Genomic DNA, 22958 nt, shown 5'->3' on the forward strand with positions numbered 1-22958 from the left:
AGATGCACTTAGAGTTGCAGCGCTCGCTAGATTGTGTGACAAACAACATGATAATCTACACTAAATTCATCAAAACAACGTTAAAAGATCACAAGCTCTGTAAACGGTTCCGTAAGAACGGTGTTTTTGGACACCAGTTAGGTTCAATAACTGTGTCGTACGGTACCGAATGCAAAGTTGATCTAAGCAGAAGCCACCTTCAAAATGTTTGTAAGAGAGAAGAAAAAGATAAGGGCGAATGTTCAACGACAGATTGTTATCTTCCACAAATACCATCCATACTCTTAAAAAAACACATAATGCTAGAAAACCTCGTTGAAAGGACGAAAAGGCAGCTGTAAGTATCATCCTCAAATATCCATCGGAGCTACATCTGGTTCGGGAGCAGCACCCTGGTCAGCGCCAGCACCAGCACCCTCTTCTGCAGCTGCAGCAGGCTCAGCACCAGCTTCAGGTTCAGCAGCAGGAGCCTCATCCTGCACGATCTCAAATTCATCGATCAACTTCTGGACGGTGTCTTGATCCAATATATGGAATGACTCCCCAACTCCTACCACAGCAATTGTGCATATGGAACTTCTCAGTTTTTCTCCCTGCAAGGTTTCCCTAGTTGCAATGAGGGCATCCTTGATCAGATCCTCCCTTGAAGAGCCTGTGAAGTTCTCAAACCTGCGTTCCAAGTATGTCTTTGCAGCTTGTGAGCGAGACCCTATTGCAAATGCCTGGTATTCAAAGTAGTTCCCACTTGGGCAGTTGTAATATAGGTGTGCTCCAGACTCATCCAACCCACCTACTAATAGTCCAACACCATACGGTCGCTTCCATGAGCGCTGGGTACAGACCTGTTATCCACAGGGTATATAACTAAGAAAACGAAACATAGGCTCTCCAAATAGATGTACAAATAGACACATGTAGTGGTAAACATGAAGGGAAGATAACTGATCAGAGAGACCAAAATAAATATTGAAGAGACATCAAGGAGTTTTTTTGCTCTTTTTGAGGCAGTTTTGCAAAGTTTTGCTTCTAATCAGAAGAATACGGGTGACAAACAGATTCAGCATCTACTAGTAACAAACGACAATTCCTCAAGCTAAAACGGCTGATTTCAGAACCCAACAAAATTACAAATTTCTCAAGTCTAGAGTTCAACTTCAACTCACTTCAGAGAATAAGCAAAATACGCAACTAACATAATCTTACTGAATCCATTCACTTGTATCCTTGTGGATTAAAGCTTACGAAATTTGAGCAGATGTCTCCACAAAATTGTTAAATGAATGCATAAGAATATGCAAAGATAAACCTCTGTATACCAATCTGAAATAAAATTTAACTAAAAGATTCAAAGATAAATAGTGTGTACATGTGAGTGTATGCACAAAGAGAGAGAAGGGGGGAGGAAAGTTCTTATCTCAGAATTCTGTCCACACGCAAATAAAGTACATTTATCATAAGTTGTATCATACATGATTCTTAACACCAGTAATCTACAAACAGTAGCTAGTAGCTCATCAACAACAAACCAACTTTTCCGGAGGTACGGGATCCCGAAACAAAGTTATCCTCTCTACCTGGAGCCGATTTTTTATTGAAATGCATAATGTACATGTCTATAACTACTTTACAAGAAAAGGTATAAGATCTTCATGGTCACAAGAATTCCTACAAAGCCAGTTGGACAAATGTCTACAACTACACCACAATCCAAACCCAAATAGCCTATCATTTCTGCCCCGAAATTTCACTTTACCATATGCTACTCGGGTGAAACGGAGTAACAAGATATGATCTTTTAACTTGGGTTGTTTGATACCTAATGAGACCGTCAATTTCCCAGAAACCCCCCGGAAATTAAGAATTTTAACTACCCACCCCCAGGAAGAACCCTAATCCCCAATTCCCCATCCAACAACCACAAGTCACAAAACCCATCCACTAAAAACCAAAAATTTACATAAATGAGCTGCATAAACAGATTCAAAATTAGGGCTTTTACCTGAGCCTTATCGGCGAGCTGAACGACGAGTCGTCCTACGGGGAGCTGCGACTCGTACGTGTAGTTGTAATTTATGGCTTCCGACCGCATGTACCGGGAGAGCACCCGGCCGTCGGCTGTGAGCCCGGCAATGGCGACGCCGATATGGTCGTCGACCTTGAAGATCTTCTTCTGGTGAGAAGAAAGCTCGGAGTTGGCCTTGTTGACGCACGCCAAAACCACGTGAGTTTTGGATCGGAGCCCAATGGCGGCGGACCCTTGCTTGACTGCCTCCATGGCGTACTCCACCTGGAAGAGCCGCCCGGCGGGGCTCCATGTCGTCACGTCGGTGTCGTATTGGTTCCTGAACATCTTTACGGCGTCGTTTCTTGTTTCTCTCCCTAAGCAGAAATCACAGTGCCTCTCTTTCGCTGAACTTCTGGGTTTCTTGTTTCTCTCTCTAAAGCAGAAATCACAGTGCCTTTCTCTCTCAGTGAACTTCTGGGGAATTTTATAGAGGGTTTTCTTTTTGTTCAAGGCAAGTAGACTCCGACTCTCTATTTCTGCAAGAGAGGGTTTTTTGTGCCGAATTCGGATCCTCACCGGATCCTTTTGTGAGGATTCCGGATCTATTTATCGTCCCTTCTTCGTACAATATTGGTTAGAAATTATTTTAAATGTTTTTATTTAAAATTAAATATAAACAGTACTTGATAAAGTTGGTTGCACAATATACAATAAACGATATAATTTACAAATTTTTAAGATCCTCATCGAAAGAATCCGAAAAGGCAACAAAAAAATCTGGAGAGGATTCCGTTGGTTTTGTTTTGTGCCTGCATTTTTTTCTCTTTGCTCGTAATTGGTAAATTAACAAAAGAAAATAAAGGGTTTAGGTCTGAGCCCAGATGACTTATTGGGCCTCAGGCCCAAAAGTAGGTCTATGGATTGTGGGTTGACTATAATTCTAAGCAAAAAGTCTAGCCCATGGAGTTGGACTTTGAACCCAAAATGTACAGGAGAAAAAATTCCCTGCAAGGGGGAGATTTTTTCAGTCATACGTTCATTGGAGACGGATAATGCTAATGAAATCAAAATTTTAAATTAAATTTGCAAACAAAATGAGGGAATACCAATTAGAAATAAGCACGTTAATCAACACTTAAGTAATAATCTAATTATCAACAACCACATTATTTGAGGTTACAAAATTTGGTTTAAATATTTGATTTCCCTAGAATTACCCCTTTGTGGCAGATACAAGGGGATCCCCCGAATTTGAATCCACTAGTAATTGGAGAACTGTGGGACTAGAATGCAGGAGAGTCACCCATATAGTCCTCGTCTCTTAAGGTCCTTATTTAAGGAATTGTAAGGACAAAATGCATATTAGTCACAAATTTACATTAGTTTAGATCTAAGTGTTTAAAATATTTGACAACTTAATAAAGCAAAGCAATAAAAATGAGTTTTTTTATTAGTTCATGAATTTTAAGCTGATTTTGCTTTATTAAGTGGCCAAATATTTTAAGTTTTTCTTAATCTAAACTAATATAATTTTTTGACTAATATGCATGGAATCCTCATAGGTCCCCAAACGGGAACCTTATGAGAGCAGGATTCTCAACCATAATGTGTCTCTTGGGCAGATGGATGACGCGTCACAAGAGGTGAGTTAGATTTCTTGAATATATAGTTTCATTTTGGGATGCTAAAATAGCCCCTCGCCTCGTCATAATACATGTTCTAACTCTACAGCATTAGGTGTTTTGTATCATTTTTTTCTATTAAAGGAGAATAACTTACATTCATGCAATGTATATTAGAGTATTATCACAATACGTGTATTATTATCTCGTGACATGGATTTTAAGAAATTCCATCAACAAATAAAAGCCTGTTCAACGGTGTTGGCAAAGCACTAAGCTAAAGAAAAAGCGAAAGACAGAAGGAGCCTCATGATCATCACATTATTATATATTTTTTATGCATCAATTATTCATGTGATCATTAATCTAAGATATTCATTAGATTCCCCCAAAAAGGCTTTGTCTCCTCAGTCCAATCATACATAGTTGTTTACTAGTCCTCGCAGGATCGTTACTTGTAACTTTTGCAGATGAAAGTGTGCATGTGCGGCCACAGATGATGACGTGCTTTTGTAGAAAGTAAAAGCTATGTCTTAATCTATTGCAAGGTTTATGAGCTATAAGTGGTTGAGGATAAGTCTTGACGTAATAAAAATGTTATTTTTGGTGATTGAAAGTCATAAGTTTGAGTTATGAAAATAACATATTTGCAAAATACAAGTAAGATTGCGTATGATACTCTCCGCCAATCACAAAACGAAAAGTTTTGTTGGCTTGAGATTGCCTTTTATGAGCAAGTTGTAAATTCTCACTAATTTATTTTCTTGCCGTGCATAAATAAAGGACAGATCCATTAGGGGCTTACTAAACCTCGAGACCGTTGAAAACTGGAAAAAAGAAAAAAAAAAGCACATAAGGTCCGCAAAGGACTGTATGATTATCTTGGTATGAGGTTTAAAATTCCAGATCCACCACTAAACGCCTGATTGGAAGTGTTCATGTTACAAGCATTATAAAATTATCACTATTTTTGTCATAAAGCACTTTCATAAACGTCATTTTAGTTACTTGAAAGCGTTTTTAAGCTAATAGTAAATATGCAACTTAGATTACTTTAAGTCAGTCGCATTACATTTTTAATTTTCAAGCCAAAAACGAATGAATTGGTTAGATCACACATTGGGCATTGCCATTGCCGAATTTGTTTTAGTTAGTTACGTGAATCGTCTCTCTATTGCATATTTGCATTCAAAAGGCTTCAACAAAAACGACCGTTAGGTTAATTGAATTAATTATATGATCAATACCGACTTTCATCATCTTGCTAGCATCATTTATCGGTGCAGACAATTTATGAAACACATAGCCGAATGCGAGTTAGTGCATGTCTATTGGGAAAAGAGCATGGTGGCAGATGACAATGCTAATTGAAGCTATAATATGAATCTTAAGTACTATTGTGTTGAGAATCCTTTATTAAATTAGAATTCGGTTATTTGATAATATAATATGAGTTCTTAGAACTCGAACTATTTGTAGTAAGTTTTTGAGCTAGTTTTTAGGATGATGATTCACCACTTTATGTTACCAAAAGAAAAAACGACCGTTAGGTTGTAGTCACATGATAAGTACTTGTGCAAACAACGGTTGGATTCTAGTCACATTCAAATGAATACCAGTTAGAAGGACTTTTGTTATAATTAGGCTTTCTTTATCCATCTTTCCCATTCCGCTTTTGGTAATAACCACTTCTTGAATAAGTACTTTGCCTCACCGGCCTGCAATGAGTGCTTTCTTTATGCTCAGTTGTGGAGATTTGCTTGTGGACCTAATACGTTATTATTTACTTCAGTTAAGCATTAGAATATTTGGGAGTTTCTTTCTTTTTTCTAAATGGAAGGACAATATTCATTTACACCACCCATGTGTTAAGGATGACATTGATTGCTTTTTTAATTTATGAACCATCTGGTTGATTTTTTTTTTTTTTTTCTTCCGAGTACATCGATATTTTTAAGCTAAGGGGAGGGGGAGTTTGGCTAAGCCACACAATGAACAGCCTAATTTGGTGTCAAATTCGTCATCCATGATATTCGAACCTAAGATTTTTCACTTTCAAATGAAAATGAATATCACAAGACCGTAATACTGAATGGCTGATCATCTTGATGAGTTTGGAACGAGACTTGACTTCTGAAGATTTAGCAGCACCTCTTGCTGCCAACCAATCACGGCTGGACACGTATCCAAGTTGTAAATTTTTTAATCACAATTTAGACACATATCTAACCGTAATTGGTTGACAACAGGAGATGCTGCTGAATCTTTCAGCAGCTAAGTCTTTTCCATGAGTTTGGCCACTACGATTATCCTTCCCTTCAATCGCTCTTATAAACATGAAATTTTTTTTTTTTTTTTTTTTCAGTTGTTTATTTAACCTTCCAAAACTACCCCTGATTTTAGCATGATACCCAATTTACCCCTTTCTTTTGTCGGTGTCAACTGTTGCAGATTTGACACTGACGCGTCGGATTCGGAAGAGCTTCCCACGCAACACGACAGCACAAACAGCCAATCGATAAAAAGCCTGAGTCAAAAGTTCACTGTCCACACTCACCGGCTACCGCCGGTCACCCTCCCGATCTTTTGCTCCAAAACCGATTAATTCAACTTCCGTACTCCGACAGTTAGACCGCATAACAACATTTTCCCGGAAAATCCTCTCATAATTTCATCTCTCTCACGGTGATCTCTCTGTGGATTTTGCTCCGAACACTGACAGGAGGAGGAAGAAGAAGCAAAACGCAGCGCAGCGCGTAGTTCTCACCTTCCGGTCCATCAATGGATTACCAAGCTTCGTCCGTGTCGCTTTCTCAGAAGCTCTCCAACGGTCTGGCGATATACGACGGCGTTTTCTCCTCCGCAGCTGCATCCAAGTTCAATGTCTCGAGTTTCTCCTCCCGAGTCGACGACTACGGCGAGATTTTCGGCGGCTCCGGAGCTTCGTCGATTCCGGTGCTTGACGTTCCGGAGCTCCGTGAGCGGAAGGATTCGGTGGATGTTCGGAGCTCGAAGCTCGATTACTCTAACGTCTTCGGTGGATTTGGAGATTCGGATTTCGCAGTGCCGTATGAGGAGCTCTTTGCGGAGCCGAAGAAGAAGGAAAGAAGGTACGTTTACTCCTCGCTCCTTGAGAATGCGCAATTTTACATGTTTTTTGAGTCTGCAAGTTCGTTTCTTTCGTAATCTGGCATGGTAAATTAGTAATTTTGATACTTTAGATAGCTCGTTCTTTGAAATTTCAGTTTGATTTTTATAAATTTGAGTAATTTCGGTAGCTGGCAGTTGTAAATTGCAGTTGAAATTCAACCGTTAATAATTTCATCCTTTGTTTGGTTTCTGAGAAAACTTCAAGAAGATAAATTTGAACCGAATCCGAGAGCTCTTAGTTCTTATATGTAGGATTAAATCAACCGGAAATAACAGACATTTCACACCGAAAGATAAAGAAGCAAACTTTTTACAGCTACATAGATTGACATTCTGGCGTGTGTGTATGACTGTATTCCTTCTTATGAATAGGAAGCCGGCTGAAAAGCGGTCGCCTTCGAAAGAGGCAGATCCTTCTGATACCGAGGGGAATCGTGTTTTGTCACATGAAGCGTCTTATCAATCATTTGATGGTGCCAAGAAGTTCAACATGTCATACCATAAAACCAATCACAGAAGCAAAAGTTTTACGGGCGGAGCAATGCTTCATGCTGTTCCAGCATATACATGTTTGGTTGATGAAGTCAGTCCCATACATGCGACTGAAGGTGATAAACTGGTACCTTCCAAAGAAAATGGTGCTTCCCCTAACAATAATTTATGTGAGAGAATGACGGAGGGCAACCATCTGAAGGCGGCAAGAGACCTTCCAGTTGTTGATGATAGGAAGCAGACTTCTGGGGCAGTTGCCAAGGTTCAGAATAATTATGATCGGAAAAGATCCATTTCGCACAGTGAGTTATTTAATGCTTGTGAAATTAATCCTTCAAGCAGCCCATCAATTTCAAGCCCGCTGTCTGAGGGCAAGGTTGAATTTGAGAAACCAATGGCTTCTATTTTTGGCGTTTCTAGAAGTGATAATTTAGAAGGTTCTGGCCCTGTTTCTTCACCTACCGTACTTTGATGAGGAAGTAGACACAAATTCTACCGCTGCTGCCTCTGCGGCTGCTTTGATAAAGGCAATAGAGGAGGCTCAAGCAAGGATAAATATGGCAAAAGAGTCGAAGGAAAGAAGGAAAACTGGTTCACAAAATCGTGTCAAACCGAGCTTTAACAATGGCGCGAAATTTGAGGTGAAGGGAGATAAATTTGTAGATACAGTAAGCATACCAAAAGAGAGGAAGACTGGGGGGTTACATGAAGAAGGGGCTGTTCCTGTTCATGTATATACTAGTACAAAACTTGAGGTGAGGGGGGATAAATTTGCAGACAAAGTGAGCATACCCCAAGAGAGGAAGGCTCGGGAGCTACATGAAGAAGTGGCTATTTTTGTTCATGATTCTACTGGTATGAAACTTGAGGCGAAGGAGGATAAATTTGCAGACAAAGTAAGCATGCCTAAAGAGAGAAAGTCTCGGGAATTACATGAAGAAGTGACTGTTCCTGTTCATCATTCTACCAGTACAAAACTTGAGGTGAAGGGGGATAAATATGCAGACAAAGTAAGCATACCCAAAGAGAGAGAGACGCCGGGGTTACATGAAGAAGTGGCTGTTCCTGTTCGTGTTTCTAAAAGTACAAAACTTGAGGTGAAGGGGGATAAATTTGCAGATGGAGTTGGCCTACCCGAAGAGAGGAAGACTCAGGAGTTACGTGAAGAAGTGGCTGTTCCTGTTCATTTTTCAATTTTTTCTAATGGGCTGGAACAAGTCACTGCAGCACTTGATGATGCAAATAAAAATTTTGGTGCTAAGGAAACTGGAGGGAAAATAGAGAATGAATCTATATCGACTCACATGGGTTGTACGCAGCAACAAGCTGATGTACTAGAAGCAGCTGAACAATTTTATGAAGTTGCTGACACAGGTGAACCTGATTTCTCAGAAGCCGCAGAACAGTTCTATGAATTTCCTGACACGGGAGAACTTGATCTATCAGAACCAGCAGAAGTGTTCTATGAGTTTTCTGACTCAAGTGAACACCAGGCTACAACAGTAGAGGATGAAGAAGCCAACCCTGCCATAAAAATGATACAAATTGCTGTTGAAGAGGAACAGAAAAGGAAGAAGACAACCACGGAAGCATTTGAAAATCCAGAACTATGTGGCGAGAGATTACAAGCAGCTAAATACGATGAACAAGGGGAGTTAGAGAAGATATTCAGTCTGGATGCAGGGTCATCTAAGTGTGAAGAACATGCAAGTGAACTGGAAACAGTTAAAGATGCTTTTGATCAGGAAGAAAATGAGAATAGACTGGAAGCTTCCAGAGTGCATGAAGAAACTGGGAAGCTTCAGGCTTCCTATTTGAAGGAAATTCTTGAAGAGAAGCCAGGGGAGCTCGAGAAGCTAAAAGGATACAACAGAAGGCATGAAACTCAAGAGTTACAGGAAACCAGACATGTGAAACAGAAATTGATGTCACAAGAGTGGGTTGACTATGAGAAGATAGGCGACGAGGCTTACAAGCAGGAAGAAGATGAGAGGGAGCAAAAACATGTCCACAGGGGAGAAGACACTGAGAGGTGGTTCAACAAGGACAACAGGCAAAACATCATTGAGGAGACACTTAAGGACTCTAACGATGAGGAATATGTTGAGAAGAGAAATGAGAGCAAGTCTGAAGGACATGAGAAGCTTGACGACTTGAGAGAACCTGAGATGATACCTGAAGGGGCTGCTAGTCAGGAGATAGAATGTGAGAAGAGGCAACAAGAGAGTTTTCCATGTGTAGTAGATGGGAGAATGGAAGTACTGATTGATCAGAGTACAGAAGATGAGAAGGTGACAGAGGCTCGAGAGGATCTAAAGAACCCAGACTGCAATTATGAGGCAACTAATAACCTATGTGAAGAGGGTGACAGTGAGGACCTAAATGAAAAAGAGGGCCCCACTGGTCATGCAGAGTATGCCCAGGATGTAGAAGAAACTCTGGACGTACCTGCACATGAAGAGGATGGGGATAGAATAGAAGTTGCTGAAACTTTGGATGAACTTGAAGAGAATGTGGACCATTCAGAATCAGTTGAAGAGGATAATGGCACAGTAGAGAAAGAGATGTGTGAAACAGACTGCAATTTTAAGGCAACTAATAACCTATGTGAGGAGGGTGACAGTGAGGACCTAAACGAAAAAGAGTGGTCCACTGGACATGCAGAGTATGACAAGGATGTAGAAGAAACTCTGGATGTACCTGCACATGAAGAGGACTGGGATAGAATAGAAGTTGCTGAAACTTTGGATGAACTCAAAGAGAATGTGGACCAGTCAGAATCAGTTGAAGAGGATAATGGCACGGTAGAGAAAGAGATGCATGAAACAGACTGCAATTTTGAGGCAACTAATAACCTATGTGAGGAGAGTGACAGCGAGGACCTAAACAAAAAAGAGGGGTCCACTGGACATGCAGAGTATGACAAGGATGTAGAAGAAACTCTGGAGGTACCTGCACATGAAGAGAACGGGGATAGAATAGAAGTTGCTGAAACTTTGGATGAACTCAAAGAGAATGTGAACCAGTCAGAATCAGTTGAAGAGGATAATGGCACAGTAGAGAAAGAGATGCATGAAACAGACTGCAATTTTGAGGCAACTAATAACCTATGTGAGGAGGGTGACGGTGAGGACCTAGACGAAAAAGAGGGGCCCACCGGACATGCAGAATATGACAAGGATGTAGAAGAAGCTCTGAAGGTACCTGCACATGAAGAGGACGGGGATAGAATAGAAGTTGCTGAAACTTTGGATGAACTCAAAGAGAATGTGAACCAATCAGAATCAGTTGAAGAGGATAATGGCACAGTAGAGAAAGAGATGCATGAAACAGACTGCAAACTTGCTGAGTTACCAAAGCAAGTACAAGATGCAACAGAGGTCCATTCTTGTGACGAAAATGGAATAACTCTGAAGAGAAATGACATGAGCTCTGGTCAAAAGCAAGATCACCAGCTTGTTAGAGAGACTGAAGTAGTCAACGATTTCAGAAAACAAGTTGAAGAATTGGGAGATATAAATAAGTATATGATGGAAGCTGAAGTTTCTGCGAAGCAGGAAGAGAACAGGAATAATTCCAGGTCTTCACATAGGAAAAGATGGTTTGATAAACTCGATGTTTCTGAAACTCTTATTAAGCTCAAGGAGAATGGGAACCAATCAGAATCAGTTGAAGAGGGGAATGGCATGGAGGAGAAAGAAATATGTGAAGCTGATGGCTTGGCTTCAGGTGTCAAACTTGCTGAGATACTGAAGCAAATGGAAGATCCAATTGAGAGCCATCCTTGTGAAGAAAATGGGATAAATGTAGATATAAATGCCATGAACTGTGGGCAAAAGCAAGATGTCACTTTAGAAAAGCATGTCGAAGAAATGCAAGAAATCAATGAGGATGTGAAGGAAATTGAAGTTGCTGTGGATCAGGAAGAGAACAAGAATAATTCCAAACCTTCTCACAGGAAAAGGTGGTTTGATGATGGGACCAGTACAGAAGTAGCTCAGCTTTCTCATATCCTAAGAAGAAAGGGCAGAAATGTGCGACTGGATCATGAGACGGAGACAACATGTGCAGAGGAAAATATGGATAATCATAAAGCAACCACGACAGAAGAGTGTGTAATCATTCATAGTTCGCTGCAAGTCTTGGAACAAGAAAAAGGTGAGAATCGTCAAACAACCTTGACTGCAAAGAAAAGTGAAAAACGTCATACTTCAAAGAAAGAAGTGGAACAACAAAAAATGGAAAATCAACAAGAAACCCCGACTGCAGAAGAGTGTGAAACTAGTGCTAGATTGCAAAAGGAAGTAGAGATAGAGAAGGAACTCCTGAAACAAAAACAGAATGCAAAAGGGAGGGAAAGGGAAAGAGTAAAGGAGAAAAAAGCTGTTGAAAGGGTAATTCGTGAAGCTCGCGAAAGGGCATTTGCTGAAGCTCGAGAAAGAGCTGCTGAAACTCGTCAAAAGGCAATCGCTGAGGCCCAAGAAAGGTCGGGAAAGACTTCTGTAAAGGCTAATGATATTTCCTTAGCTGAGAAGGCTTCAAAGGAAGCTAAACTAAAATCTGAACGTGCTGCTGTGGAAAGAGCAACTGAAGAGGCTCGGGAGCGTGCCTTAGAAAAAGCATTATCCGGGAAGGCTTACGAGGCAGGAAAGCAAGCTAAGAGATCTGTTTCTGAGAAATCTTCTGGTGCTTCTAGAGATGATGGAATGAAGCTGGGTGTTTCGCCCTCTGTGAGTATTTGTTTTAATGGTTTACTCTTACAAGTATCATGAAGCTTGTCCAGCTCTAACAACAAAAATTAATGGATAATAAAAATTCTTGCAGGACCCAGAGTCTAAATCAAGATACCCAAGTTCTTCAAATAACAGCGGTATGTGGTTATCTCTCAGTGCCATTATAGCATTCCATTCTATGCATTGATCTCGTATTTTTACTGTGTCATCATAGCATTCAATTATAGGGTATGTACTATTTAACTCTCTGCGACTTCTGAACAATTTTTTTCCTTAATGAAGATCCTTCCCCTGCTGAGAGGAGTGGTGGAAGTAATGTTGAATCATCTCAAAGGTGCAAAGCTAAGTTGGAGAGGAATCAACGGACGGCTGAACGTGCGGTATGTTTCTGATCTTTCTCGGTTTTGATCTTCTTGATCTTTGCTGGTTCTGAATACACAGTGGTGACTTATAACAAGCTCTGCTTGATATTTTTTACTCTTTCCAACCTCCTTCAGGCTAAAGCTCTTGCGGAGAAGAATATGCGTGATCTTCTTGTACAGAAAGAGCAAGCTGAGAGAAATGTAATTTCTCACTCTTGTGAATACACGTTTACGTACACACCAAACGTTTTCTCACTCTTGTGCATATAATTTTGTGCAGAGATTAGCAGAAGGTCTTGATGCCGAGGTCAAAAGGTGGTCAAGCGGGAAAGAGAGAAATTTGCGGGCACTACTTTCAACGCTACAATATGTATGTGCCAGCCTGATTCATGTTTCTTTTGCGATATTAGTATGCTTTGTTTCTGTTTCATCTTCAGTGTTCAATGATGATGATTGTAGCCAAAGCAGACCAAAATTTCCAGTTCCTCCATAATTAGCTAGTTTTAACTTGATGTCTGTAACTGGCAGATCCTCGGGCCGGATAGTGGCTGGCAGCCAATTCCTCTAACAGAAATCATTACAACTGTGGCTGTAAAGAAAGCTTACCGTAAAGCTGCTCTCTTTGTTCATCCTGACAAGTTACAGCAACGGGGTGCAAGCATACAGCAGAAGTACACTTGCGAGAAGGTGTTTGATCTTCTACAGGTGCGTTTCCAATCTTCTGTCCCCGAATATGTAAAGATCGAGATCAAAATTTTGAGTCTTTACTTATATTTTTTTCGGGTTTACTCTCCAGGAGGCTTGGAATAGATTCAACGTAGAAGAGCGGTAGACTCTTTTTTTTGGTACGTACAGAGGAGCAAATAAAGTATTACTGCGATAGGTTCCTCTTGGAATAATTTATATAGCAATATTAGGAAATAGATTGTAGGCATTCTTTGTAGAAAATGGAAGTGTAATCTTATCATCCTCTTTACCCAGAAATAAGAAAAGTAGGAAAAGCCGTCCTCGTCCTCGTCCTCGTTTTGGTTCGTCCTTTTCTCGTCTTCCTCGTGTGAGTCACGTAGATGTTATTTCTTTGGGTTGTGATCCTTATATGAAGGAGAAAACAACAGGCTAACATCAAAGGAGTTGTCGGAGATAAAACGTGATGAGAGAGAGAGATACAGGGAATATAATAACGGTTACATCTAGGATTTGGCCGAACCATATAGTTGGGTAAATTCTTGGGCATAACCGAGGCATATCCTGGTCTCTCTCATGCCCTACGAGGGTTAGCCTCCATATCCAAATAGAAAATGGCATCCCTAGTTGCCCCAAATACTTCAATCCAGTTTTGACTCGAAAACTTCATGCATTAAGTTTGCATTTGATCTGCTCCATAGATGATAACAAGCAAACAAGTACCGATCCGAAAGCACAATTCTGCACCTAATTTTAGGCTAAAAAGTGTCTCTAAACTTGAAACGTTCTTGTACTGTTGTCGATACAACTCGGTACACCAAGGCAGTTTCCGGTTTCATTGCTAGGGATATCATATATGATCAAACTCCGAGCAGATGAAGCATGATAGCGTTCTGCGCGTGCATTCGATTCTCGGCTTGGGGAAAGACAATAGAATTTGGAGCCTCAACTACTCCGTCGGTCACTTCCACTCCTCTTTCTGCTGGTAAACAATGCATGAAATAGGCTTTCGGCCCTGCTATCTTCATTAGATTTTCATCAACCTGTAGTAACAGAGCGAAATACAAGTAAAAAATATAACCAACATCAGCCACCCGACCGGACAAACATACCTAACATCCTTGGAAAATTTTAGATAAACATAGCGCATACCTGAAATCCTTGGAAAATTTTACGGCGAGAATCAGCCTCCTCCTTTTGCCCCATGCTAGCCCACACATCTGAGTACACAACATCGGCTCCTTTGACCGCTTCCTTTGGATCGTTTGTAATCTCAATCTTGCTGATACCCGCCTGCTGCGCCTTCTCAACTGTTTTCTTATCTGGTTCAAAACCTTTGGGACATGCACAAACGAAGTGGAAAGGAATAACAGCAGCCATCAACAACCAGGAGTGGACAACGTTGTTTCCATCTCCGACATAGACAACCTGAAATTTGCGGAGAATTTACAGTCGGAAACTGTATTCTAAATCTAGCAGAATAAAAACCGTAATTTGCAAGCAAAACAATGGACCGACCTTAGTTCCTTCTATCTGGCCAATGTGTTCAATGATAGTGAGGACATCAGCCATAATTTGACAGGGATGGTTGTAGTCTGTCAAGCCATTGACAACAGGTACAGTTGAAAATTTAGCCAAATCAAGGATATCCTGCGACAAAACAGGTGAAGAAAAATCTTTTCTAAGTACGTTGCTCAAGCGGAAACATTCACGAGATTCCATGAGAAAACTCACAACACATGGACATACTGCTGCCATAACAAATACTCTAACCAGCCCAGAACTGAACTTTAATTACGCAAGTCTATCGCCTTTGGTAAATTACAAACTAAGAACTCACCAGCATACCTGATGAGCAAAGACGCGCGCCATAATAATGTCATTATAGCGAGACAGAACACGTGCAACATCTCGAGTTTCCTCCCGCTTACCCATCTGAATGTCATCAGGTCCCAAGTATATGGCATGACCTCCTAGCAAGAAAAACCCAGTCTCGAATGAGACACGGGTTCTCATGGAAGGCTTTGCAAAGATCATAGCCATTGTCTTGCCCTTAAAAGGTTGAAATGACCTGTCTCCTGATTTGAGAAGTGCCTTGACCTCCGCAGCTCGGTCTAAGATCTTCAGAATAGTGGATTTGTCAAAATCATTTATGTGCAGAAAATCCTTCAGCTGAGATTTTGCTGAAAAATGAAGAAACGTGGAAAGCAGCAAGTCAGAAGATAATTGATTTTGCTGAGCCATAAGATAACGCAACGGTATAAGTTTTCTCAAGTAAGAGCTCGTTTGGATGTGCTTTTAAAATGGCTGAAAGCACTTCTAGAGAAAATGTTTTTTGGTTCCAAAAGCACGTAAAGTGCTTTCTCAAGAAGCACCACTTATGTGCTTCTTCCAGGTGCACTTTAAGTGCTTTTCCAGAATTTACTTGTATTTTTACTAAGAATTGGTTCCAAAAACATTTTCACCACTTCCCGTCATTTTACAAGCACATCCAAACAAGCACTAATATTGTGGCAACATTTCACCAAAGTCATCTATTCTTCTCACAATTCAGCACCGTCGTCTAAGATAAAGAATTACAGTTCCGGTTACAGTTAGGTTCTTCATAAGCTCGGAGATTTCAAGAATCAGTTTTCGAGATGAAACTGTAAACAGCTAACACAATTCAACATTTGCAAAGTTCTAATCAGCGAGGCGACACAGTTCTAATTGCCTTATATCTAATTTCCATCAGAAACCCTAATTTCCACAACGGCCAAATCTTCCAAACCGAAATGACATTCACTCACCAACACACTCACATGCCTGCATTGTTCAAGAACATCGCCATTTAATTACCTCCGAGAATTTCAAGAACCCTAGACCCTAATCAAGCACTTTACCATTGCAATTTGGAATCGCACAAAAACAAATCCAACACAGTGCCGAAACCCCGAATCCAAACGTATTAAGCGAAAGAACAGAAATTAACTTCAAGCTAAACAAGTAATCAGTCAGATTAAGAATGAGAGACGAGAATTGACCTGTTCCGTCGGCGACTGATGCAGGCGAAGTAGCAACGGAGCTCTGGCACGAGATTCGTCGGAGGCTCGCCGGAGAAGGCCGGGAAATGCCCGTGAGCTTGGCGGAGCATCGAGGCGATCGGATACTCTGGCCGGAGAAAGAGGAAGATGAAGAGGAGAGAGAGGGTTTCTCTGATCGGAACGCGAGGTGAGAAGAAATCGCCGCCGCCATTGGTTTTGGTGGGAACAGTTTCAGCGGTTTTTCATAAAATCGAAAACTGCAGAGGCCCGAAACAGTCACGGAGTTTTATTAGCAGGGGTGATTCTTATCCCACGTGTCAATTAGAGGAAAGTTTTATAGCAAATTACACTTTGCATCATAATTTAGTAAAGTAGACCTCTAAACGTAGCGGATTTACGAATTTGATATATATTTCGATATACATTTTAAAAATTCACCTCACTACCTGAAAGTATACCCGAAATAATTATTTATTTTAGCAAAAATATGATATTTATTAATGATCAGAAAATTGGACAAATTTGATTAGCATCTCATTTGGATCGGATCAAAATCTTATCGGATTTAATTTAAGATCTATAAATGATTTAAATATCATTAGTAAGCTTATTCTTTTATTATATTTTTCTATTTTAGTTTTTTTTTTTTTTTTTGGAGGCAAATTATAGATTTTGTTAGATTAGATGGACTTATATAAATAATAAGAAAATAAAATGCACAAAATTGGATGGACTTATGTAAAGTGTTAAAGTTGTGACCTGATCCAAGAGGTTGTTCTGGTCACTTAGCGAGAGTAACAAGATGTATGTGTTTTATCCTAAGTTTGGCTATATCCATGAGGGTAGAGGAGTTCTAATTAATAATGTAGAGTTTACATAATACAAAGGTTCAAGCATAATCATTATTAGTGAGTTCTAATAATGAATTAGGTATAATAATGGCATTAGGGATTAATCATAGAAGAATGATCTCCTTCTATAGTTGACGAAAGTCGCATGCTTTTGTTTGCAGTCTATGTGCGACTCTAGGAGCTTTATTCTAATGTTGGCACGTGTCGCATCGTAATTGGCCTCTTGGTTGGAGAGAAATCCTTGTGCTTTGGTAGGGGTGCCTCAACATGAGTCTTTTAGTGGGTCCCTAAAAGCATAAAGTTGACTAGTGCTCGGTAGTTTAGGGATTAGTGAAGTATGGTACAAAAAAACACAAAAACTAAAATGTGTCAATAAATCTACGTCCAATAATCAAATTATTACCATCACGCAAACCTTCTATACGTTCTAGTTTGTTGAATAGAAAGACGTTTCAACTTCTTGTGAATGTGATTCCCTATATGGAGTAAAGGATTTGTAGAGAAATCGGCGATTTTCAGCTTAAATCAGTGTTTTTTCTTCTGTTGATAATGAAGCTATGATGGAGTATTTTCAAAATGTGAAAACAAGTCATTGACTATTGTAACTTGTATTGTTATTTGTTCTATAAGTTATGAATAATGGAACTATGGTTTAATTTTGAAGGTTATAATGTGTCTAAGAAATGTTTGTGAACTTTTCCATGTGACCCTCCAAATAATTTTTCCTAGATCCACCACTGCACACAACAACATAAATCTTTTTCTTTTTTAAAAAGGAGGATAACTGGTGGTAAGCCACGGTTATCCATCATTTTCAGACCCAAATAGGCTATGGGGAAGTTCACCATGCCCGTAGCCAGGGTCAAGCAAGAGAGAATGTCTACTAGTGTTTCTAATATTTATTTGCACTAGTAGACATTCTGTTTGGAAATGGATCATCTCCGGATCTCTTCCTCATAATCCACCAAGTTCGGAGATTCAGACCATTGAAATTTGATCAAACGGTTACAAACAAAAGTCCACTTTAAAAATTATAATAACTTTAACTGTTTGATCACATTTCAATGACCTGAATCTCCGAACTTGGTAGATTAAGAGGAAGGGATCGAAGATCCTTTGCATTATGTTTCACCTTTGAGTACTATTTCCCGCTCGAAATGGTGTACGACAATGATTTTTTTTTTTTTTTTTTTTTGGCAGTTGGACTTTTCGTCATTTGTTGTGAACTTCGAGCTGTGGCTCCTACTTTTCTTGATTATAATTTGAGTCGCGTACTTTCTAATATTATACTTAATTGGAGATTAGCTTTTTAACAACAGAGATCAAATCCAGGCCATCAAATGTAAAACAACAGAGATTAAGCCTCGACACAAAATGCAAACATTAATCACCTCATCAATATTTTAACCGGCAATTTTGACGTCGACGACGTTGCTCTCATCAGCAGCCTCAGTTTTCTCGGCCGGAATAAAAATCAAGCCCTTTGCCCGGCACGTATCAACAGCCTCCACAAACATGTCCTCCAAGCTGTACTTGAACTCAAACCCTATGTGCCTCAACTTCTTTGAAGAAAAATGAATAGTATCTAAGTTGTCGTCAATGCCCTCGAACCTGCATTGCATTAGCGTTTAGTTAACAATTATGATATGCGTAACAAAGAATTGATTAGTTAATTTATCTTAAGGGTTAGGAGGGATTAATTAGCAATTACTTTGTGGAAATATTGTACGCGGGGTATTTTTCTCTGAGCATTTTCACAAGGTCGTGAATTTTTGCATCATGTGACGAACAAATGTAGCGGCCCTCAGCTTTCAAATGCTCGTACAAATAGATGTGAGAAAGGCAGAGGTCGCCCAAGTGAACATACTGCCCCTGATTGATGATGCCATAATGTGATTTAGTTCCTGAAATAATTAAATAATTTGATGTTAATTACATAGGTTAATAATTAACAATAGAACTATACAACACTTACTTCTTTTATTCGAGTGATATTTTAATTTTACGTGTGATTGGTGAAAGTCCAGTGATAAGGCTTGGTGGAATAGATGGCGTGAGAAATGGACCAATCACAAGAGTTGGGACAATGGTGATGAAATCAATGTTGTTTTCTTTGGCATACTTCCATGCAGCTTGCTTAGCTAAAGTCTTGGAGACGAAGCACATCTGAACAAAGTAGGTTAAATGTAGAATATGTATTGTTCGTGTCTATTATTTTGAAATACCAATAACAAATCGATTATGTTTACTTACCCAACCAGTCATCTTGACGGAGCGGCAAAATTCAACGTCGCTCCAGTTGGATTCGTTGTAGACCGGCTTTTTGTGCTCTTCCATAATAACGGTTCCAGCTGAGGATGTGAACACCAACCTTCAAACTGTTTTAACTTTCTGGCATGCCTTCAGGATGTCCAAAAGTCCATTGATTGTTGGCTTGATCACTTCATTCTGTCAAACCATACAAAATTTAGTTTTCTAATATCTTATCTTGTTTTAGTTACCACTTCTCAGTACTTTATCTTTTGATACGAGTTTTAATTTCCCTGTTCGTATTACTACGTACAGCAGTATAGTATATGTATCATTTTTTCTTTGTGCATGCATGCATGACACCTCGGGGTCCTTGGGCTCAAAGTCCATAGGTGTAGCAACATGGAACACTCCGGTGCAGCCTTGTATGGCTTCATCAAAGCTTCCCTCGTCCGCCAGATCCGCCTTCCACAGCGTCAGGTGCGTCTCCGCCTTCAGCAAGTCCAACAGATGCTTCACCTTCTTCTGATTCGCTGCAGTCCATTAATAAAATCACAAAACATTAACTCTAACCAAATACTTATGAAAGCCGAAAAGTCAAAAAGCAAAATGTAGGATATATATAGACGTACTGGGGTCACGCACGGTGGCGCGGACGGTGTAACCGCGCTCGAGGAGTCTCATGACGAGCCAGGAGCTGATGAAACCGGACGCGCCACTGACACAAACGGATTCAGACTTCGATCCCATATCTTCTCTTGAATCTGTGTACGTGCTTACTGAAGTAAGTAACAATAGAAACTCGGAAGAATATCCAAAAGAGAGCTTATTCTGCTCAAGAGTTGCTAGTTTATAAAGGTGTGGGAGGGAGGACTGCGACCCCCCAGCTACCACTGGCAGCCTAACCCGCTCCCGCACGCGTTTTCTCTTGTATCTCAGCTTCAGCGTGGCATCACGTGCGTGGTTGTTGATTTTCTAGTTCTTCGACTATTGGTCTGTTAATTAGTTGGTGTCGAGAATATTTAGCCGAGTTGCTTTCTCTGGAACTGCAGCGAACAGAGATCATTCACAGCTGTCCTGTAAGGGTCCAAGCCTAGTGGTAGACTCAAGTTAACTATTGATGGGTCCTGGTATCAGTTTGGGTGGAGTTGGTGGCATTGTAAGAGACTGTGATGGCAACTTTGCGAGACGATATGACCCTATTACCTTTCTCTGCAAGTTGAAGTGATGGCTGCTCGTGATGGCTTTGGAAAGCGATTCACTCTAGATTGTAACTTTTCTTTTGGACGACGGCTCTCTCAATGTGTCTTCGGTTGGACCTATTGTTGAGGATTGCAAACTTATGTTGTCTACAATCTGAAGGTCGCTCTACTCTTGTACATCAACAAGCAATTAAATATTATCGCCCACCGTTCAGCGCATTTTGCTCTTCATTGTGATAGTTCTTGTATTTGGTTTGACAAGAAACACAACGCTCAAAGTTCCCCAGCACTTTTGAAGTCATAAAATCAAGACTAACTATTTATTAATTTTCATTTATCCTGTAACATTTGTAACGTAACATTTCATTTATTTTGTAACATTTGTAACGTAAGATTTAATTGAGAGACGTTTGGCTGTTTGAATTTTGTTCGGTTTGGCTTTTTGTATTTTCTACCCAATTAACTTAGGTATCATTTATTTATCCAACATCCCATATCCATTCCTCCTATAAATACTTATTCTTCTATATACTCTAGAGCTGCGTAAAATGGAGTACGATTCTCTCCCCGCTAAACCCTCCTTCCCTTTAGTCTCCTCATATTCGAATGGTCATGATTAGTCAAGTCAACATCTAGTGTTCACTTTTTGGAGTATGACTCTCTCCCTCCAATTTCTCTTCCCTCACCTCCTCTCATACTTTCCTCCTCAGTCTTTATCTCTCTATAAAGAGTTTTTGAACAAACAATATTAAATACACTAAGAGGAGGGGGCTAGGTTTAGTCTTACAATATGTTAGCAATAATGTGGTTCAAACTTGCCTTGGTGAGAATCGAACCTAGAACCTCTCACTTACAGCTGAAGCAGAATACTAGTAGACCATAGTACTAAGTGACATCTCTTTATAAACAGTTGATATGAGATGTTAATGTGACTTAATCATGATTCTTCAAATAAAAAGAAAGATAAGAGGAGGAGAATTTGGAGATGAAATAATCATACTCCGAATTTTTTTATAGAGAGAAAAAAAAAAAAAAAAGGAAAACCAATTCAGCACAGATAGAATCCATATCCTCCCCTACCACTTCAATTTAAAGTCAAGGCCGTCAATTTCCTTCAGCAACCAGTTTGGGCATGCTTTGTGTCCAAAAATAGGCGTCTTCTTATCCTACGATCTATATATGTCTTTTTATCCTACTATATATATAATTGTAACTCTTTTACGATTCAAATGGTTTATCTTTCCATTCATCATTTATAGATTAATTTTATAAAGAACAGACAAATCTAGAATTATTGAAACATTTATTTGTAGTGAAGAAAATGAACGAATAGTTGAATATGATTATACAATGAAACACTAAAATGAGTATCATTTAATCGATGGTCATGTGATTTCGAATTTTGGTGATTTTTAGTAAACATGATCTATGAATAGTGATTTAAAATATAAACGGTTCAGATTCTTGAAAAATGTTAAAGTGTGCCCTAAAAAACGGGTGTCAAAATACTTGTCAAAGTGTATGTGTCCACTGGTCCTGACCTATTTTGTTGCCCATGGGCCATGGACTTGGTTGATGGGCTTGGACTATGCACTCAATGAAATCCGATAAGAAAAAGGGAATTGTTTCGGTACTTCAAAAATCTTATTTTACATTCCACACAAGTGTAATTTTTCTTTCCAAATATAGAAAGTTTGAAGTGTAGAATAAGAATTTTGGAGTGCTAATAACAATTCCTAAGAAAAAATCATACAAAATCAATTTTGTTGCCCATGGTCTTGTTTGGTAAAACAGAGTGAGGATCCTCGCCGGATCCTCTTTATGAAGATCTCGGAGATCCTCAAATCACATCCGTTCATCGTACATCGTGTGGTTCAAAATCATAGTAAATTTTTTTATTTAAAATTGAATATATACAGTACTTGATGAAAACTGATCGCACGATATACGATGAACGAATGTGATTGATTGGAGAATTCTCGGAATCCTCACAAAGAGAATCCAACGAGAATTGGATTTTCTCTCGGTAAAAAAATAGTGGTCTTTGTCTAAACCCTATATATTTCAACACGTGTTGAACTCAGTATTGTAAGGCCTGCAATAATGCAGAGTCTAAGCCCATAGGCCTGGCCAATCCATATAAAGTAAACAGAACCTTGTCCAGGGGCCCAAAATTTGTGTCTAAAGGGTATGCTTCCGTCTCAAGGCTCGTTGGAAAATACTTTTAAAATGATTGAAATCAATTTTTAGTAAAAATTCAAGTGATGTTTCTTCCATAAGCATTTTTAGTTATCTTAAAAGCAGCTCCAAACGAACTCTCATTTATAAGCTTCTCATAATCCGAAAATTCTGGAGAACATATTGCTAAATTAAACGGTTGATCATGCACTTAAGAATTCAAAGAAAGTTAATGATTGGATGTGAGTTTGAGCATCAACACAAGTCGATTTCCTTTTTTTGGATCACCGTGACGATGCCACCGCACACGAACAGCTGAATCCAGCTCAAGACTTAACAAAATACTTTTTCTGATAATACTGTCACGTAGTATCGCCATCACACAATCGGCCGCGAGGTCGGCCAT

The 22958-nt window shown here is 39.6% G+C and overlaps 3 protein-coding genes and 1 pseudogene across 3 annotated transcripts; 1 reads left to right on the forward strand and 3 right to left on the reverse strand.

The window, feature by feature from the left end:
* Positions 1–183: 183 nt before the first annotated feature.
* On the reverse strand, positions 184–2596 carry LOC103955382 (proteasome subunit alpha type-1-A-like). Its single transcript, XM_009367258.3, has 2 exons — positions 2000–2596; positions 184–842 (listed from the first exon to the last, which is right to left on the reverse strand). The coding sequence occupies exons 1-2, from the start codon at positions 2348–2350 to the stop codon at positions 351–353; spliced, it is 843 nt and encodes a 280-aa protein (XP_009365533.2). The 5' UTR covers positions 2351–2596; the 3' UTR covers positions 184–350.
* Positions 2597–6189: 3593 nt separating this feature from the next.
* LOC103955381 (auxilin-like protein 1) lies at positions 6190–13379 on the forward strand. Its single transcript, XM_048588385.1, is given in 9 exon segments — positions 6190–6737; positions 7150–7729; positions 7731–11999; positions 12094–12139; positions 12285–12382; positions 12500–12565; positions 12645–12734; positions 12893–13069; positions 13161–13379. Coding segments are annotated over 9 exon segments (5691 nt in total). The 5' UTR covers positions 6190–6408; the 3' UTR covers positions 13197–13379.
* A 319-nt stretch (positions 13380–13698) lies between these two features.
* Positions 13699–16357, reverse strand: LOC103955380 (ornithine transcarbamylase, chloroplastic). Its single transcript, XM_009367256.3, has 5 exons — positions 16072–16357; positions 14897–15231; positions 14567–14698; positions 14201–14476; positions 13699–14091 (listed from the first exon to the last, which is right to left on the reverse strand). The coding sequence occupies exons 1-5, from the start codon at positions 16280–16282 to the stop codon at positions 13909–13911; spliced, it is 1137 nt and encodes a 378-aa protein (XP_009365531.2). The 5' UTR covers positions 16283–16357; the 3' UTR covers positions 13699–13908.
* A 1629-nt stretch (positions 16358–17986) lies between these two features.
* On the reverse strand, positions 17987–19972 carry LOC103955379 (annotated as a pseudogene).
* Between the last annotated feature and the right edge of the window lie 2986 nt (positions 19973–22958).

Source organism: the organism of the source record quoted next, unplaced genomic scaffold (assembly GCF_019419815.1).
Source record: "Pyrus x bretschneideri cultivar Hongxiangsu unplaced genomic scaffold, Pyrus_bretschneideri_v1 Contig28, whole genome shotgun sequence".
NCBI lineage: Eukaryota > Viridiplantae > Streptophyta > Magnoliopsida > Rosales > Rosaceae > Pyrus > Pyrus x bretschneideri.

Excerpts from the sequence above, each read along its gene's own strand:
- LOC103955382 (XM_009367258.3), bottom strand. The coding sequence starts at position 2,350 with ATGTTCAGGAACCAATACGACACCGACGTGACGACATGGAGCCCCGCC. Across the intron at positions 843-1,999 it reads AGCTCGCCGATAAGGCTCAG|GTCTGTACCCAGCGCTCATG; the intron begins GTAAAAGCCCTA and ends TGTGGATAACAG.
- LOC103955380 (XM_009367256.3), bottom strand. The coding sequence starts at position 16,282 with ATGGCGGCGGCGATTTCTTCTCACCTCGCGTTCCGATCAGAGAAACCC. Across the intron at positions 14,699-14,896 it reads CGCGCGTCTTTGCTCATCAG|GATATCCTTGATTTGGCTAA; the intron begins GTATGCTGGTGA and ends GTTTTGTCGCAG. Across the intron at positions 14,092-14,200 it reads AAATTTTCCAAGGATTTCAG|GTTGATGAAAATCTAATGAA; the intron begins GTATGCGCTATG and ends CTGTTACTACAG.